General features: G+C 48.2%; 1 protein-coding gene across 1 annotated transcript in view; it reads right to left on the bottom strand.

Moving 5' to 3' along the window:
• The window catches only part of LOC104406894 (collagen alpha-1(V) chain), a gene marked incomplete at its 5' end in the record, with an annotated part of 104397 nt that overhangs the window by 37822 nt on the left and 48742 nt on the right, over positions 1-17833 (bottom strand). Inside the window, 15 exons of the mRNA XM_010016014.1 lie at positions 671-724; positions 2267-2311; positions 4280-4333; positions 5284-5328; positions 5919-5972; positions 6556-6600; positions 7816-7869; positions 10201-10245; positions 11672-11725; positions 12630-12683; positions 13539-13592; positions 14408-14461; positions 15091-15144; positions 15288-15344; positions 17249-17341. Of these exons, the coding sequence (XP_010014316.1) occupies positions 671-724; positions 2267-2311; positions 4280-4333; positions 5284-5328; positions 5919-5972; positions 6556-6600; positions 7816-7869; positions 10201-10245; positions 11672-11725; positions 12630-12683; positions 13539-13592; positions 14408-14461; positions 15091-15144; positions 15288-15344; positions 17249-17341 (816 nt within the window). The remainder of the gene's footprint in view (positions 1-670; positions 725-2266; positions 2312-4279; positions 4334-5283; positions 5329-5918; positions 5973-6555; positions 6601-7815; positions 7870-10200; positions 10246-11671; positions 11726-12629; positions 12684-13538; positions 13593-14407; positions 14462-15090; positions 15145-15287; positions 15345-17248; positions 17342-17833) is intronic.

Raw genomic sequence — 17833 nt, 5'->3', positions numbered from 1 at the left:
TTCGCTTCACCTACAGTCTGTCCCCAAGCTGTGTTTGTATCTGCTTGCACAGATCCCTGCAGATTCATTGGACCTTTGGGATGCAGGATGCATCTGCACCTGAGCTAATACATCTTGATGGGCATAACAGCCACAGCTGAATGGGGAAAACAACATCCACCGCCTTATCATCAGCATGTGAGTGCTGCAGGCAGCAGGAGTAGGGCAAGAGCTGGAATTTAATCCAGTGAAGGAGCACATTGCTGAGATGCACCAGCTTCGTCTAACAGGGTCTTGGTCAGGAGCATGAAAAGTTTGCTTTGTTTTAGTAATGGGCTATTTTGTTTTATTAACAAGCCTTGTTAAAATCTTCACATTCTGGCTGAGATTTGCTTTGGTTGTAAACTGGAAACGACTGGAATGGGACTGAGCCATGCTCACGAAGAATTAAAGAGAAATCCCTGCAAAGCACTGAGTGATGCTAGGAGGGGTTATTGGAAAGCAGGGGACTTGTAATCATCATGGCCTGGGAGAAGATGCTGGACCAAGGCTCACTCAAGTTGGCCCCTGAGGTGGCCCTAAGTGCTCTGGTAGGACATCTGTGCCACCATCAGTGTCCACCTCCAGCACAAGCTGGAGAACTCCAGCTGAACAAGCAATGCCATGGACACTGGTTCTCTGTCCTTCTTACCTTGACTCCACGTGGTCCTGGGTAACCGATGGGGCCCTGAGGACCTGGTGGACCCTGGGGTGGAAAAAAGGCAAACAAGAAAAACATGTCAAAAATCAACATGAAGGTGCAGCAATAAGGAGAGTGTGGAAAACACATATCCTGGCCATGTGGCTGCTTTGGACCGGATGCAGACGGCAACAGCCATCCTAAAATAGCTCAGAATAGCTGAGAGTGCTACAGGAACATCACCTAGAGCAAGTGCATGGGGCTAAGCCAACAGCAAAGATCCAAACCATAGGAAAAGAGGATGAGAAGAGTCAGGGTAGCAACAACTTGTGATAACAATGATTTGTGTTTTGGATTAAACAAAACAGTTCTCAGAGAGGAAGAACATGTTCTGCTGTTTCCCCTCTTCCAAACCATCCTGGTTTTGCAGTAATACAGCAGAGCTTGTGATGGTGATGATCACAGAGAGGGGTTACTGCCTGAGGCACAAGCCTCTGGGTGATGTCCTTTGGCCTGAGATATGTGGGACAGGAGAAGTTCACAAAGCTCCTTTCTGGCACTGCAAATCCCCAGGGACACCACGAGCTGTGCTAGATCACGGAGCCTGGTACATGCCTGTAAAAGCTCCTGCCCACCCTCACTGCCATTCTTACACCTGCAAACAAATCACGTTCCTTAGTGAACCTGGTTGGCTTTTATTTTGCTCAGTTCCTAAGTAAACAGAGGGCCCTCCACATCTCCCAGCCTGACACAGACCAGCTTTTCCAGCCTGAGAGCCAGGCAGAGCCCATGGGTCCTGCAGTGTCCCAGACCCGGTGGGAATGTCGGCTGGAGGAGACCCACAGCACCAGCACAGCTCCAAAATCACCTCCCTGACATTTGCCAATCCTCTCCCAGCACAGGGAGCACCAGCACAACCACTTGTTGGCTTCTCATACCCTGCAGAGGCCAACGTTTGAATTCCCAGCCTTGGGAGACACCAGACGAACGGCTGCAGCCATGGGTCGTGCTCCCTGCAGCACCCGAGCGGGGCTGGGGCTGGCATCCATCAAACCCGACTGCTCCCATCAAAGACAGATGTAATGTTTTCCAACCAAATGGGACACAGCGGGAATGCAGGGAGTAAATCTCCCGGACAGACGGATGCTGTATCATTCATGTATAATTCAAGGCCTCCAGCCTCCGGCAATATTCTCAAATATATTGTTAAAGAGGGGCTTTGAGGGGGAGGGGAAGAAAAAGGGAGGCCAGGAATACAAAAAGAGTTATTTTCTTCATTCCCTGTGCCACGAAGGATGTTTATTTGTGTCTGGTTAAGGGAAGGTTTCCCTTCACAGTTTCAGTTTTCATGTCTGCTGGATTATGGAGTGCTGCTTGCCAGGAAAGCTGGGAGGAGCTGAGGAAAGACCAGCCCAAGCCCCAGAAGAGACTCTCAAGAGATTAAATCTGGGCTCAGCTCCCAAATTTCAACAGGGTTTGTTTCTTGCCACCTCCACTGACCCACATCCCCCAGCTGCCCGGCCATCCCCAGAGCCCAATAGAGATTTGTCCCCATCCAGCTACAGCAACCTTCCCCTTAGCAGTGACGAGGGTCGTGTCGACACCTACCTGACTCCCTTTCTCTCCGGGAGGACCTTCCTTGCCAGGATGACCCTATTAGTGAAAGATACAAAGAGGAAAATGGGTTAGTGCGTGTCTAACGCTCCAAAGCCAACAGCTCGCACAGACAGCTATGATTTATTTCTAAGAGAAGAGCTGCTCTCCAGGAAGCTGTCACTGATGCAAGCAGCCCCTGAAGCCAGCTTGCAAGAGCGAGCTTTCCGCAGAAGGAGAGCGCCAGCATTTGGGTCCTTGCTGATGTTCTACCTCCTTATTTATACTTCTACTCTTCACCCTCTTTCAGCTGAGAAACACAAACCATTTTGCAGTGTTCCTCATCTATTAGAACAGTTCAGCGAGTTCAGCAGCACAGCAATAGGAAAGCACGTAAAATTCACTCCAGGTGTTGGCGAACCTGTGAAGGTCACAGGACCCCCTCACTGGTCAGAACCTCTCATTCATTTCCTAATTCCTAGAGTCCATTACAAGATCTCATGACAAAGGCTCAGCCAACCTGCATCACCTCCAGACCATGGCTGGCTGGCTGGCTGGCGGCCAGCATTCCTTGTGGGATTTGATGTTGAATAACTCAGCATCCAAAGTTCCCAACACATTCTCATTCATCACCTTTAGAACCCTAAATGTGTAGTCAGTAGAAAACAAAAGTGAATTTTCCACCATTGCTCTTCAGCACGGGAATGTCAGACCAGCCAGACTCCATAACCAAGCTGGTTTAATACAGGAATGAAATGGCAGTTGTCATTTTTACAGCAACAACACATAGGAGAACACGCAATCTGAATTTGTCCTGTGAGCTTAAATGTCACCAAAAGCAGCAGTGCACAACGAGGGTCATCTCCCTGTGCCTGCCTTCAGCTCCTGGTAGCTACATCCCCAAGAGGCAAAATGGAAGTGCAGCAAGATTTCTAAAGCCTTTGGCCACTCTGCACTAAATCATCACCAGTTGCAAAGTGTCCATCTCTGTTACTGCTGCCAAGACCAAAAACTGATGAGCAACTTGGCTTTTGCAGTGAGAAAGGCCCCCAGGGATTTTCAGGTATCTTCCAAGTCCAGTTTCTACAAAGAGAAGAGGGGCAGGGTTTTGTCCTTGGAAAGAGCAACCCACATGCTTACAAACCTACAGGCTATCTGCACACTGCCTGGCCACCTGTGGCAAAGGACCTGTGTCCACACACACCCACACGTGCTCTGCTTGCAGGTCTGATCCAGCCTTCAGTCTGCATGAAAACAGAGCTGGCATCTTCTCCAGCAGAACTTCCCTGGAGGCTGCTGCAGGAATTCACATCAAAAGCTACAGCTTTAGAGATGTTCTGGGATTTGCTTTCACTGCTCTGTTGACTCAGCTAACCATTGTGTGAGTGTTCCAAATGCCCTCTGAAGGAATGACAGTCCCAGGGTGGGAAACATCATTTTTCTTGCCATGTTCTCCATCTGCATTATGGGATGTAACTATTTTACATTTATCACTCTTAGAACCAGCTGCCTCTGAGGTGTGTAAAAGTGAGATCAGGTTTAAAGGCCAGAGATTAAGACCAATTTCTAGAGCAAGGAGCAAATTATGCTTAAAGCAGGATTAGGAGGAAGCTCCAGGAATCCAATATTGACATGCAATTTCAACCTGCTCTTATCACTGTTCCGCAGCAGTGCCCAGCGGCCCCAGGCAAGATGAGGACCACCCTGTGCTTGTGCTGCACAGTGTATAAACATGCTCACACACAGGAGAGCATCTTTACCTCAGTGAGCTGCCAACCTGCTGAAACAGGGGGGAGAAACGGGAGGAGGGGAAAGAGAGGCCCCAAGAGATGGCAAGAAGTGCCTAGTGCTGCACTGTGAGGCTGGTCAAAGATCGGAGCAGCGAGAGCTTCTCAGACTCAAACCTTTCAACCCAGCCTTTCAGGCTCACGTGCTTCACTATCCCAAGGTGCACCCCAGGGTGGATGGGTGCAGGATCAGACCCCCCAGCCATGATGCCAAATACAGACCCAGGAGAGAACAACTTACCGGAGGACCATCTGCCCCAGGCATGCCAGGAAGACCAGGTTTGCCCAGCGGCCCCTAAAAGCAAACCAAAAATCAACAGCTTCAATGGTCAGAGTCTCAGAGCATTGGAGGACGCCCCTTTTCAGACACAATTCTTCTTTTTCCTAGCTGTGAAAGGCTGCAGAGAGGTGAATCTGCTGACAGAGATGCTGTGATTGTAGGGAGTCTGGCCATTTCTATGGGCAGTTGTTCCAGCATCCTGGGATGCTGCAGCGTTAGTGCCAGCAGCTCACACATACAGACATGATACAGCAATGGGAGCTCGACAGGAGGCACTGGGGCATGAAGCATCAAGCTCTGTCCTGCCAAAAGGCCGAACGCTGCACATGAGTGTAGGACAAGTTGCAGGATAATGCTCCTTTGCAGGAGAATTATTGATAATTGGAGTCCAGCCCCAGTGAGGATGGTCTGGGGCACACATCTGAATGCACACTGGGTGTCCCTCCTCAGTGGGAGCTCACCAAACACCCAACAACTGCTCTGAGGGCAAAACTGTTCTGCTTCTTTAAATCACAGTGGTCCCAGGGCTTCTGGGGTTGGGGGACCCAACAGCAGCACCTACCCTGCAGCAACAGCAGTGGAAGATCAGAGAGAGCTGGAGCAGGCAGGAAGGAGGTGAACAGATCTTGGCTGAGTGAGCCAAATCCATGGGCTCTTCCCATTACCATCCTGCTCAGACTTCCAGGCATTTAGCCCACAGAACAAGACAATTTTCAATCCTCTCCTAATGCTTTACCATAGGCTGCCTTTAGAATGTTTCTTTTAAGAGGGGAAATGAATGCAAATATTATGAATTAGAGGTAAACCATGCTTTCTTGTCCCTCTCGTCTGGAATGAGAGGCATTAGACTTTCATAGGCACGGCTGCAAACAGATGTTGCATATGGAGCAAAGGAGCAGCTGAGGCAGCAAACACGTATCAATGGCAACAGTTGTCTGAAGCCAGAGCTCAGGATTTAAACGTACTTTCTCTCCTGGGGGACCGATCGCGCCTTGTGGGCCTGGAAGACCCTGTGAAAGAAAAAAAAACCCAGGGTCATTAAGGAACAAGTTATTACTTCCAAAAGCCTCTTGGCAGTGCCTGAACTGAGCGTTACTCTAGTGCCTGACATGACCGGGGACTTCCCCAGGTCCATTCAGTCTCAAAATGTCTTGTGAGAGACGATAACCTTTCCTCTCCTCCCCCGGGGAGCTGCACTGCTCGGCCCCAGGATGGAAACAGAGATGCTCTGAGGAGTGAGACTTGCTGAGAGCTGTGGAGAAGGCCGGCAGCAAGGCTTGGACATCTGTATCAGCCATCTGGCTCCAGAGCAAGTGGACTGTGGGATCCTAAAAGTCAGGCCTGAGCCACAAGACGTGACTTGGCCAAAGAGAAGACTTGGACCTGGGTTTAGCTTTGCCTCATGGCAGCAAAAGCCAGGTGAGAATCAGGGGATGTGAAACCAAGAGGGTTTTCAGGGGGAGTTTGGGCCAGCAACGTATCATCAAGTCAATTCCCAGCAAATCTCCATAGTGCTGGTCCTGTCTCTGGTGGGGTAATGAAGCTTGTTCTAAACTATCATTCCTTTCTCCTACCCATAGAAAAGGAGTTTCCCTCTTACCTGAGCACCCGGGTTACCCTGTTGTCCTGGGGGACCCGGCTCACCTTGAGGACCCTGTGAGGAGACAAGGGCAGAGCTGAAGGCAGGAGAGGTGAGAATGGAGCCGAGGCTTCTTCTGGCTCCTGCCCCTGTGCATCATCTCAACACCCTCTCTAACCCTCTGCTGGGAACTGACTGCTCCTTGGAAAGGGAAACAACTTCTCTCCATGGCAGGACAGGGATGAGGGAAGTGATTCCAGGGCACACTCACTTCTCTGCAGGGACACAGAGCCCAGAGGAGCTGAGCGGGGTTCTGACCCTCCAGCTCTTCTGCAGGGAGCCCGTTTCATCCCATCAGCACAAAGATTTTTTTTTCCCTCTCAGTTAAATTACTATATTTTGATATTCATTAGAACAACACACATCTCAATGAAAATGTTTGATCTTGCATGGGGAAATAATGTGTAATTCCATCAGAAATTATAAGAAATTAACATCCATTTGCTGCAGGAAGATACTCTCTGTGGTTTTCACAGGCTCTGGTAGGAATCTAGACCAGGCTAAAAAGCAATTAGAAAATCTAATTTAATAGAGTACATTTTACATTTCACTCTATATAATATCTCAACTGCCTGTAAAATTTGCAGTGAAAACTTACCACATTCCCCTTGGGACCAGTTTGTCCGTCCATACCAGCCACACCCTGAGGAAGGATTTAAGAACAGCACTAAGAGAAGATCTTGTTCTTGTGCACCACAAAAGCAGAAAAATGGCAATAAAAATAAATAAAGACATGAGGAGGCCCTTTGGATGATGGGGAAAGGGAACGATTTTGTAAAGGTGTTTGGTAAAGCAGCTGATTTGCCCCCAACGAGCAGGCATGGAGCAGTAAATGAGAAGGAAAAGTCCCATCCCTGGCAGTGTTCAAGGCCAGGTTGGACACAGGGGCTTGGAGCAACCTGCTCTAGTGGAAGGTGTCCGTGTGCATGGCAGGGGGTTGGAATTAGAGGAGCTTTAAGGTCCCTTCAACCCAAACCAGGCTGGGATTCTATGAAAAGAGCTCACTCGGGATGCGAATGCATCGCTCATTGAGGCAGTGGGTGAAGGCAATGAGGCTGCGCTGCTTTGTGCCAAATCAAAAGGCAGCTGGGGTCAAACATGCCCTGAGTGTCTCCATTAATGGGGTAACATGGTACATGGTCCACTGGAGATGTGCTGCTGGGGCTTCCCCTGCCACTGTTCTGCTCTGAGGCTGAGCGAGGTATGGGCTGTAATGGTGTGCTGGTGGGAGAAGAGACCATTTTGGAGCAGATCCTGAACCCTCATTAAACTTCAGCAAAGGTAGGAGCTCAACATGAAGATGTTTTCTTGTCTCAGGAGAGGTTAAGGGCTTCACAACGCTCCCCGTTACACGCTGACCCTTTTAGCTCGAGCAGCAGCCTGGGGTTTGGTTTTTAAGTACTGGGACTCCAGCAAACTGCAGTGATTTACGGGAAAGCCCCTGTGTCAGTGCTCCCAGCAGCGCACGGCAGACAAGGTGACTGTCTCCCAGATAAAAAATGGCACATTTTTTTCCTTGGCTTTTGCCCGAAATATGAACAAACTGCTTCAAAGTCCCACCAGCCCTCAGGCAGAAGTTAATGGCAAAGCTGCTGTGTTAAAAACTCTCATTCTTCCCTTTCAGCCTGAGTGAGGCATTAATATTTACTCAGGTGCCCCAAATCTTGAGCTGCTTTAAATGGACGTGATGCCACTGAAAATGGGGGAGAAAATGGACTTGGAGCCTTAACTGTATTTTCTGAATAGCACTGCTTTTCATTGCCCACATGTGTGAGATTATGCAGCTGCATTATCCGGTTGGATGATTAACGGGAACAGCGTGTTCTGCCCGAGGAGGGCAGCAGCCCCAGGAACTCACCGGTGGTCCCGGGGGTCCTGGTGGCCCCTTCGGTCCCAGCAGTCCTCGGGGCCCCTGTTGGGGGAAGCAGATGGGATTAGTGATCCTGGAGCCCTTGTGCTGCCGTGCAGGGAGTGGAATGAGCATCACCGGGACTGGCATAGCAATGACCCTGCTGGTTTACTGTAGCAGCAGGTCTCCTGGTTTACTGTAGCAGAAATCCCATGTGCACCTATCCTTGAGTTGTAAAGATAAATAATAGAGGCGCAGACACCTACTCCTTGGATTGGAAGAAGACGTGCTTAAACCAACTTTTTACTACTAATTTATTACTAACCATATTCCTGGGTTTCCCTGCAATGCACACAATGACGCAAACCCCTTCACAGCCAAGTCGTTCCATTTCTGGCTTTCTCACCAGATTTAACCTCACATCATCTTCAGGGAAAGGGGTAGGACTGGAGCATCACGCTGAATGAGCAGAGACGTGGCATGAGAGTTGTCTTCATTCAGTGGGAACCTTTGGAAATCCCAACATCTCCTCTACCTGGAGCCTTCAGGTGGGTTTGTAGTAAAAGGAATGGGATGGGGTCCTGTGTGCCCTCAGCTGCGGATCTGGAAGCTCACAATTGAACCCAGGCCCTTGCTTAAATCAGGGACTGTAGGAGAACTCGGGGCATTTACAAGGATGGTGCTTGTTCACTGTCATGGAGGAAAATCATTCCTGATTGATGGGCAGTTTTATCTGTCTGCCCAAATATTACATGTCCCTCTTTTTATGATGCAGAGAGAACAGAGGAATTAAAATTAAATGTTACAGGGTAATACAGGAGACATTAAGAGAGAGTCTGATCTTGGATACTGCAGGGATTCTGATCCTGCAAAAACGCAGCAAAACCTGGCTCCATCAACCAAGAGATCAGCCCCTGGCACCAGAGACCTTCATGGGCCACAGCCCATGCTGAGCCCCAGCAGAGCTGGAACTCTGCTTGAATAACCCAGTGACAGGAATCACAAGGAAATGAAGCCCATGAAGAGAAACAAATTTTGAAGTCCCACCACTCATTTCAGTTACTATTAAATTTGGAAAGAGCCTCCTTTGGCTGAGGGCAGAGAAAGAAGCAAACATGCACATTTAGGGTGTAAATAGCTATGACAAAAAGCTTCCTGTGTTGCAATTTCAACCTTCATTCTGGCCATCACAGGTATTTTTACCTGCATTGCTGAAATAAACATAAACTTCCCTGCGTGCATTATCATCAGTTAAGTTCCTCTTTTGTTACTGTGTTACCTGAGCACATAAATGCTTTTAAGAACTTAATAACCCATAACTTATTGCCTAGACATGTGCTAAGGAGATAGATGAGTTGATTAATCTTTCCTAGAAGTTAATCAGACATCTTGCCTATAATTTAGTTCCAGTGAGTCCGTAAATGCCAGTGCTTCCCTTTCTCACATGAAGTGTGTCCAACTGTTCCCATCAATTACTCTCAGGCCACCATGCTGGGCCTTAGAACAACAAAATAAGCCATTCTGAAAGCAAAACTGATGGTAAATGGTAGATAATGTTCTTTTCATAACAAAGGAAATGCATTTGGGATGAAATCAGCACCCAGCAACTGTACTACACACAGAGATCTGCAGCCAGCCAGAAGCAGAGTTTACTGTTGCCAATAAAGTCAAAAATACTCAGTAGTGGGGTAAAAGAAATGCTTTTAGAGTCTCAAATTGACAACCCAACTGTTTCTTTTCAGTGCTGAATTCCCTAAAAGCATTTCTTATATTGGTCAAGAGGTTTTTGTCCAACACCATTAGCATCTTTGTAACCTTACTGGCACCAAGGGCTCCCTCCTGTGCTAGCCCTGGCTCAGCCGCCCCGGTACTCACAGCGCATGGAGGCCCAAAGACCCACAAACTCTGCAGGTTTCAGAAGTTTTTGTGCACTATGAACTGAATATTGACCCCCCTGAAGTCAGGGCTCAAAGACCCCTTGAGCTCAGTCCTGCCAGGATTTAAAAGGGAGCACTGACTGCACAAAACTAAGCGTGTGGGCAAGGGACCTGCATGGAGAACTGCTGCCATTTCGTACCCAGCAGCAGACAAAACCTTTTGCTCACTGGAGTTTGCAATGACCATTCATGAAAACTTCATTCACATCTGTTTACTAGGCCTGATTTGTACCCCAGTCTACTTATCTGAATCCTAGGGGGTAAAAAAACCCGAACAGAGTTGTTACAGCACAGATACTCTCTAAATCATTCATGTGAACCATCAAGCAAGAGAAGCTCAGACCCTGCAGGACCCCAGCACCAGAACTATCCCACAGAACCACTAAAACCACCATTATATCAAGATCTTGACCAAAGCAATGCCACTGTACATCAAGCCAAAGGAGAAGATACTCACAGGTTCTCCAGGCAGACCTCTGGGTCCAACTTCTCCATCATCTCCCTGTTCAGCAGCGAAGATGCAGAGAGAAATGGCACAAGAGACAGAAAAAGGCAGTTATATTTCAGTCACATCACAGGTGTTTCACTCTTGTTAAACAATATTCACACAGAACACCAGCTTCCCTGGAGTAATAGAAGGGCAGCCGTGCATAAGGAAGACGTCGTAAGCCTGGAGACTAATCCTGCATGGGCAGAATTTACCAAGGATTAGAAATGCTGTGGGGATACGTCATAATTCATGTCGATGTTTATAAAGATGGATTTTGGTAACAGACTGGACAGCACAGAAACAATTCAGGGCATGTGAGTTAATAAACACAAGATTTAGTCCCTCACTGCATGACAAGCGAGTATGGGAGCACTTCTCTCAGAATGTGACTGAGCCAAAGCAGAGCTCCTCAGATAAACCAGAGGCATCAAAGGGGCAATTCTTCATCCCTTCACTCCCCATCTCCTGATGCCCCACGGATCCCTCAGGAGTATTAGCTGGTGCTTCCCCTGAATTGCTTTTAAATCACCCGGAACCTGAGGGTCCTCCCGTAGGAAATCAATCCCAGCAGCCAGCCCTTGTAAACCCTCCTCTTCTGCTGACAAAACTCATGCTCTTCCTCCCAGCCGTGCCCTCGGGGCGTCTCTCCACACACCTCAAATGGTTTATTTTTCTCTTTAGGATTAAAGTTCTCCAGACACTTGTTCTTCCCCTGCAAGACACTGGTTTGTCTTTCCACCTTCAAAGCATTTACAGCCACAATTAATTTCTCCTCACAAGCTCGTGATAAGGAAGGTGCTATTATCTGTGCTTTACAGAGGAAACAAACAGCCAAAGGTGGAAAGAAGATGTCGTAGAAGGGGATTAGAGCTGGGAAAATCCATACTCGCTCCTCTGGTTAAACCACGAGCTCCTCACGGGCACGGCTTCAGCATTTGCAATCTCTCCTCTTAAACCAGCCATTCTAGACCTGCAATCACTTAATGTGAGCTCTGCTAAAGGCCTTTGACTATTGACTAAACAGTGTGGAAGGAAGGAGAAAGGAACCATTTAATCTTTAATTCCCACTTCTGTCTGGAATTTCTATTCCCCAAGTCTTGCTGCAATCTGCTGGGTCTTTGAAAATCAGAACTGATGTTTGCTCACCTGGAAAACGAACATTTTTCTTGTCTTATTTTATTCTTTTAACAAAACCTGACTTTCTGACCAGATCTTTAAACACAAATTCTTCTTTTCACTTCCTCTCCCACCTCCCTGTTCCTCCCTCCCTCCTCCATGGCCATCTGCAGCATCCCAAGGACACAAGGACCAGCAGCAGGCGACCGGCTGCTCTTGCCACGTCTCTGCCCAATGTGGCATCTGCTTCTTGTTTACAGGAGTTAGTTCTCTATTCAAAGGGATTCCTAGAGAATCCCTTTTAATCCGGAGACAGACTTACCCTCTCCCCATCCTCTCCAGGTGCCCCCGGGGGTCCGTGGGGGCCTGGCTCACCCTGTAAAGGCAAGGGAGAAAAAGCCTCAGAGGAGGTAGACACACTCTGACAACGGAAAACATTGGGGAACGTTGATAACCCAAGGGAGGGACATGACTTTTCTGCCTGCCCCATGTGCTGAAGGTGCCCTCATGGTTCCCTTCCATATTCTCTCCAAAGCAACAGTTCTTCTCTACCTGCCCTGTGGACTCCAGCATGGACAGACTAATGACCTCCTGGGTGAGAGCTCATGGGATTTACTGGTAACACTTTGTCAGGAAACTGGGAACCAAGCAGTAGCTCCTTCAGGAGCAGGGCTCAGGCTTTGCATGCAGTTACTGCTTTACCCAAGCCATGCTATTCCATTTCTGGCTGATTAAGCATCTCTCTAAGGCACCGTCTTCCCTTTCCTGTGTAGCTTGTAATCACGATGCAATCTCCGCTGTTCAAACACTCCCTTGCTTTATAAAGCCATGGCTGTGTTCTCTAGGGAGGGGAGTCATGAACAGCCTGCCAAAATAACCAGCCTCTTGCATTTTTTCCCCTTTTGTTTAATTATAAAGCAAAGAGAAAAATCCCATTATAATTTTGGGTGACTTCCATCCACAACCGCACTGTCTGAAAGCAGGTTTTGCCTCTTGCTTTATTTTTCAGTCTGCATTTTATCAAGGTAATTTCCCTCTCCCCCACCCCCCTGCCTTTCCAATCTCAATCAGACCCAGAAGGATCTCACAGCTTCCCGTGATGTGAATGTTGTGCCTAGGAGGGATGCTCTGACATCCCACACGCTCTGATGGGACACGCTTATGCTCTCCCAGTTGCACCACTGTGGCTCATCCCCAGCAGTAGCTGCCCTCCTCCCAGCACCTCCCAGTCACGGGTTCATTCCAGACAGTGGCTAGAGGACAAGTGGAAGGTAACTTACTCTATTTCCTTTCTCACCAGGCAAACCAGCCAAGCCATCAAACCCTCGGTCACCCTAAAAGAGAAACCAGTTTAGTTGACACTTCCACCTCCTGTTGCATATCTTTCCAACTGGAAGGTCAGGTCGACATGGCCAAAGTGCTCCCCAGGGGAATGGGCAGCTCTTGCCCATTGGCAGGCCCTGCAGCACCGCTCTGCCTCTGCTCACTGCAGACCTCCTTCTCCTTCCCAGTGCTGCTCGTTATTCTGCTTTCCCTTCTTTCCTGCATCCCTCCTTTGAGGGCAGTCGACGCTCATTAAAGCACTTTACCAGATAAATGATTTGCTGTCTCCTGTCTCTATATCAAAACCCCATCTATTCCAGCTTTAAGTATCTACATAATAAAGTACTTAAACCTTCTAATACACGATTCCCTGAGCAAACTTTCTCTGCATTCAATTTCAGTGGCACAGCTTCTTTCTTGCTTGATAATACCAGCAGATCACAGCTGAATGAAGGGATTTTGTCTCAAATAAAAATACAGGGCATTAAAATTCCTCATCACGCCTTCCCCATTTCCTCACCCAGTTAATAGAATGGAGGTTTTGTAGTTATATTTTAGGACATTTCCAACTGCTCATTCATGTTTGTTTTTCATAATTGGCATTCTGAAGTATTTGTTCTCCAACAGCAGCCAAGGGAGCATAGTTCATTCTTAAGAGGATCCATCAATTAAAAACATGAAAGGAAAAGAAGAACTGCTATTGTGCCTTCTAGGTGTGTGTCTAACTTCTTCCTCTCAAACATGGAGCCCCTGCACCAGTTCAACCACCTTCTCCAAGCAAGGTGGGCTCCTGCTGCCGAGGGTCCCTCAGCTCACTGCTAAAAGGCAGATGCAGTTTCTAACAGCATATCAGTACGTGGTGGTACCTTTGGTCCTGTCTGCCCTGGCATTCCCCGGGCACCGTCACTGCCGGCTCGTCCCTGCAATGGAGAAAAGCAAAGTCACACACCAAGGGCAGGGCAGGACCCAGGGACATTTGTGCTCTCTGCTCTGCGGCTGAGTGAAGCTTTAAGTCAGAGCTCACTGAGAAGCAGCTTCCCTTGGGAGGGAAAACGTGCTGGTCTGGTTTGGAAGCAGCATCCTGGGCTCAGCCTGGTGTGAGACACATGGCAGCAAAGCTGCTTCACTACATGGGATGCCAGGACGTGGTCCTTGATTTTAATCTGAAATAATTATTTCCCAGCACATTTTAAGAGATGATAATCACTATGTTCACAAATTGAAATGAGAGATGTTTGGGAAAGCCAGAAGTGGGTCACACAAAAGATTTTCTCATTCCTTCTTCTGACAAACCAAATCACGATGAGCCAGAGGATGCTGTGAAATGAAAATCAGCATTGGAGGTGTTGGCAGAGTGGGTGAGCACAACTTATACCAGCTCCAGCAACCCCTGGGGACTGGATCCTCCTTGTGCATTACTGAGACATCTGGGCTCTGTCCACACCAGCCCATCATTTATGCAGCTACAACCTCAACACCACAGAGGAAAATAAAATGAGGACAAAAATGTGGGGAGCATGGACCTGCAGCTCTCCCACATCTGCCCGGCCTGTAACTCCCATCCTCATCTGTGTCTGCCCAGATGGACAGAGAGGTCCTGGACAAGGCACCGCTGGCCACCAGCCTGCTCTTGTGCAATGCTCTCAGAATTGCTCAGGAATTATTTGGCAGCAGAAGCAGTTTCTAGCAGGAATTGCAGCTCACACAGTCGTCAGCAAAGTCCCGGGACACTTACCCTGCGGCCTGGCTTTCCTGCCGGACCGGGAGGACCCTGGATGCCTCGTGGACCCTGCAAGACATCAAGGGGAGAGGAAGAAATGGTATCATCACCCACAGGCACAACAGAGGGAACCAGTGCTGCTGGCACTGCAGATCACTGCTGGGGCTGCCCAGGTTACCAGGGCTACAAAATGGGATGTGGACTCCTCAAGCAGAGCCCATTGTTCAAAATACACAAGAAAGGCTCAGGACCGAGCATCTCTACACAGGAATTGCATGAAGAAGCTTTTGCCCTCCAAGCAGCTCCATGCAGTGGAGACAGATTACTTCCCCTACCATTAGAAAGTGGGAATTTCCCCTTATTCCAGGATTTATGGCTTGGAGGAACAACTTCCTGAGCATTAGCAAACTCCCCACACTCCAACCCATCTTGTATTTACAGGACTCCTACACGGATGTCTCCGCAGGAAAGAAAAGGGAAGGAAAACCACCTGCAGAATCTTACACTGCTGGCTTCAAATTATGTCTCGAGTCTGCATTTGGATACTTGAAGAGACATTTATATGCAAAGCAGATGTTCCCACACACGTTCAGCTGGCTTTGGGTTACTGACTCGCTCCTTTACAACAGCATCTAAAGCAGGACTCCACGCTCTCCTTTCCCCAGGATCTCCTGGTCACACCATATGCCCATACTCACCTGAGGTCCCATTTCTCCAGCTTCTCCCTTTAGTCCTCCACTGCCCGGGGGTCCCTTTGGACAGAGAACAGGAGTTATTACATTTTCCCACAATAGAGACAGAGGGAAGATTCACACCACGTCAAGAAAGAGCCATTCATGCAGGTAATCCAGAGCATCCATGGCTCTGCTCTACCCTCACTTGCCCATTCACTTACCATGGGGCCCGGCCGCCCCGTCAGACCCATTGGACCTGCTGGTCCTCTCAGCGCCAGCTGCAACACAAAGAGAAATGTTGCTCAGTTGATGTCTCTGCTTTGCTGCTGCAATGGGACAAAGCCACCAGCCACACGTTCCCTCCGTGCCCTGAGAACCGTGTAGATGAGTATAGATCATAGAAGCACAGAATGGTTTGGGTTGGAAGGGACTTTAAAGCTCATCCAGCTGCATGGGCAGGGATACCTTCCATTAGACCAAGTTTAACCTGGCCTTGAGCACTGCGAGGGATGGGGCATCCATAGATGTATATAGTCACACCCTGGCCCAGACCCTGGCATGTGGAGAGGTGAGGAATTACCTGCATTTAAACCTGATGAGAATCTGCCTTGCAGCCCAGACCCCCTTTTCCATCATCATATATCGACACAGTAAGATGGATGCTTCTGGCTACAAATCATTTAAGGTAAACATCAGAACTGTGCCTGGCCAGGTTATAGGGGTTTGCTCACATATGTCTATGACCACAGTCCAGGTTAGGAGGATTTTTTTCTTTACCATCCTGAGAGATCAATTTTGGAGGAGTTTTCCCCCTTTTTTAGTTACTACTTAAATACCCCGTGAACAGAATGAGAATTCTATCTGCACCAGGGGGCTTTTAGCTCTATAATTAAGGAGTCACAGAACCATGCATCAGATCAGTAATCCCCATGGTGGGTAATGGGGCTGGTCCATGCTTTAAAGCATCACTCAGGCAACTTGTTCCCTCGTGACAACTGAACACTAAGAGAGTTGTAATTATCTGTGTACTCCAGTAATTAAAATCTACCCGCAATTGCACTTGGAATGGCATAAATACTGCACAAATGCTACGTGTTGTGGCATCTTTTCACAACACCCCACTAAAAGGGAGATGCTCTGAAATGCCATCAGCTGGGACAGTGAGTGCTGCCTAATGTTATCCAAATTTAAAGGGAATATATCAACCTGAAAAATGTAATTAACAATGATAATAAGAAAAACTACCCCCAAAAAGGAAAGAAGATGTCCTTCCCCCGCAGGACTCCTCTTCCATTCCTGCCATATCCTGCAGCTTCCCCACAAAACAGAAGTCATTTATTTCCCTTTCTGTATTGGTATCAGGGTTTTCAGCTCGAATTGTTTAACAATAGGTTGAAGTTAACTAAGAAATACATGGGTTTTTTCCTTTATGGAACTATTCAACTTCTCATCCACAGCCCAGAAGCCACCTGGGATTTGTTTGTTTGTTAAACTGATCTTAATTCAAATAAATAAACCCAACAAAACCAAAACAGAGGATACGGATTTGGAGGGAGGGGAGGGAGGTTCTTTGGGTTTTTCATTACAGGCCCAATTTTCAACAAGCAGAAAACAAAGAACAAAACGAGACAGCCTGAGAAAGCAGATCTTCTCATGAAATGCTCGTCTGGTCAAATTCCCAGCAGAAGAAAACACTGATGGAAAAACTGTAGGCAGGCTTGAAATTAGGAAAATTAGGACTGACAAGGTAACACCAGACACACAATCCACCAATATTATCCTCAGAGCAACATTCATGGGCAGGAAAACGCAGTGGCCAGTGGCATCAGGGCTCTGTACTCTACCTGAATATGTATGTGTAAGATCAAACTCCTTTGGAAGAGGGGGGTTGGAAGGAAACAAGAATGGCCTCAGCTAAGCCAAACCGCTTGTTATAAACCTAAAAGGGGCATGTGCCACCCAGCTGGGTGGAGACCTCAATGAGCTTAATTTCATTCAAAGGTGAAATAATTTGCTTTTTGGCTTATCTGAACAGACCAGCCCAAGAAGCCTGTGCTGAAGTGACCCCCACAAGCACTGTGGATGGTGCAAGTATGAAGACATCTCTGACACATCTATCCTGGTCTCCCTCTGCTTCCTTGGGTACCTGCTGCAAGAGACATCCCCACCAGCCTTCACTTACCCTGGCTTGCTGCAGGATGGCTTGGGCTTGGGCCTCCTGGGCAGAAACAAGAGGTCCTTTCGAGCCAGCATCTCCTCCTCCACTAAAGCGGAACTGAGGGGAACAAGATGCAGAAACAGGTCACAGGGTTGCTGTCCCTCCGCCCTCATGCTGGCCTGACCCCTCAACAACTCTGTTCAACATGAGCAGCCCAACCCCGCTCTTGGGTCACCCAGCTTACAGGCACAACCTGACTGTTCCCCACATGTGTACCTACACCACAAACTCTACCACCTCAGAGTAACCCAGAATAAGAGGGTCTGTGGGCTCTGAGCTGTAAGGACCTCACACACCACCCTTCAAAACTAAATGCAAAGCTCTTAGGGCTGATATTCCCCATGTGGATGCTGTTGGCCAGGAGACCCCCGGAGACGGGGTTGCGTCAGGTTATTTGGCTGTAGCTGCCTGTTTGCCCCAAGACAAAGGCTGTATTTCTCAAGCATGGCAGTGTGCTTCAAAGAACAGCCTGGCCTATTGTTCAAACCAGGATCCTCCAGCATACAAAGGATTTAAAACCCCCAAGCATTACTGTTTTATTTTCCCAAA

Source organism: Nestor notabilis, unplaced genomic scaffold (genome assembly GCF_000696875.1).
Source record: "Nestor notabilis isolate BGI_N333 unplaced genomic scaffold, ASM69687v1 scaffold13660, whole genome shotgun sequence".
NCBI lineage: Eukaryota > Metazoa > Chordata > Aves > Psittaciformes > Psittacidae > Nestor > Nestor notabilis.
The sequence above is the reverse complement of the archived record's forward strand: the minus strand, read 5'-3'. Positions and strand labels throughout refer to the sequence as shown.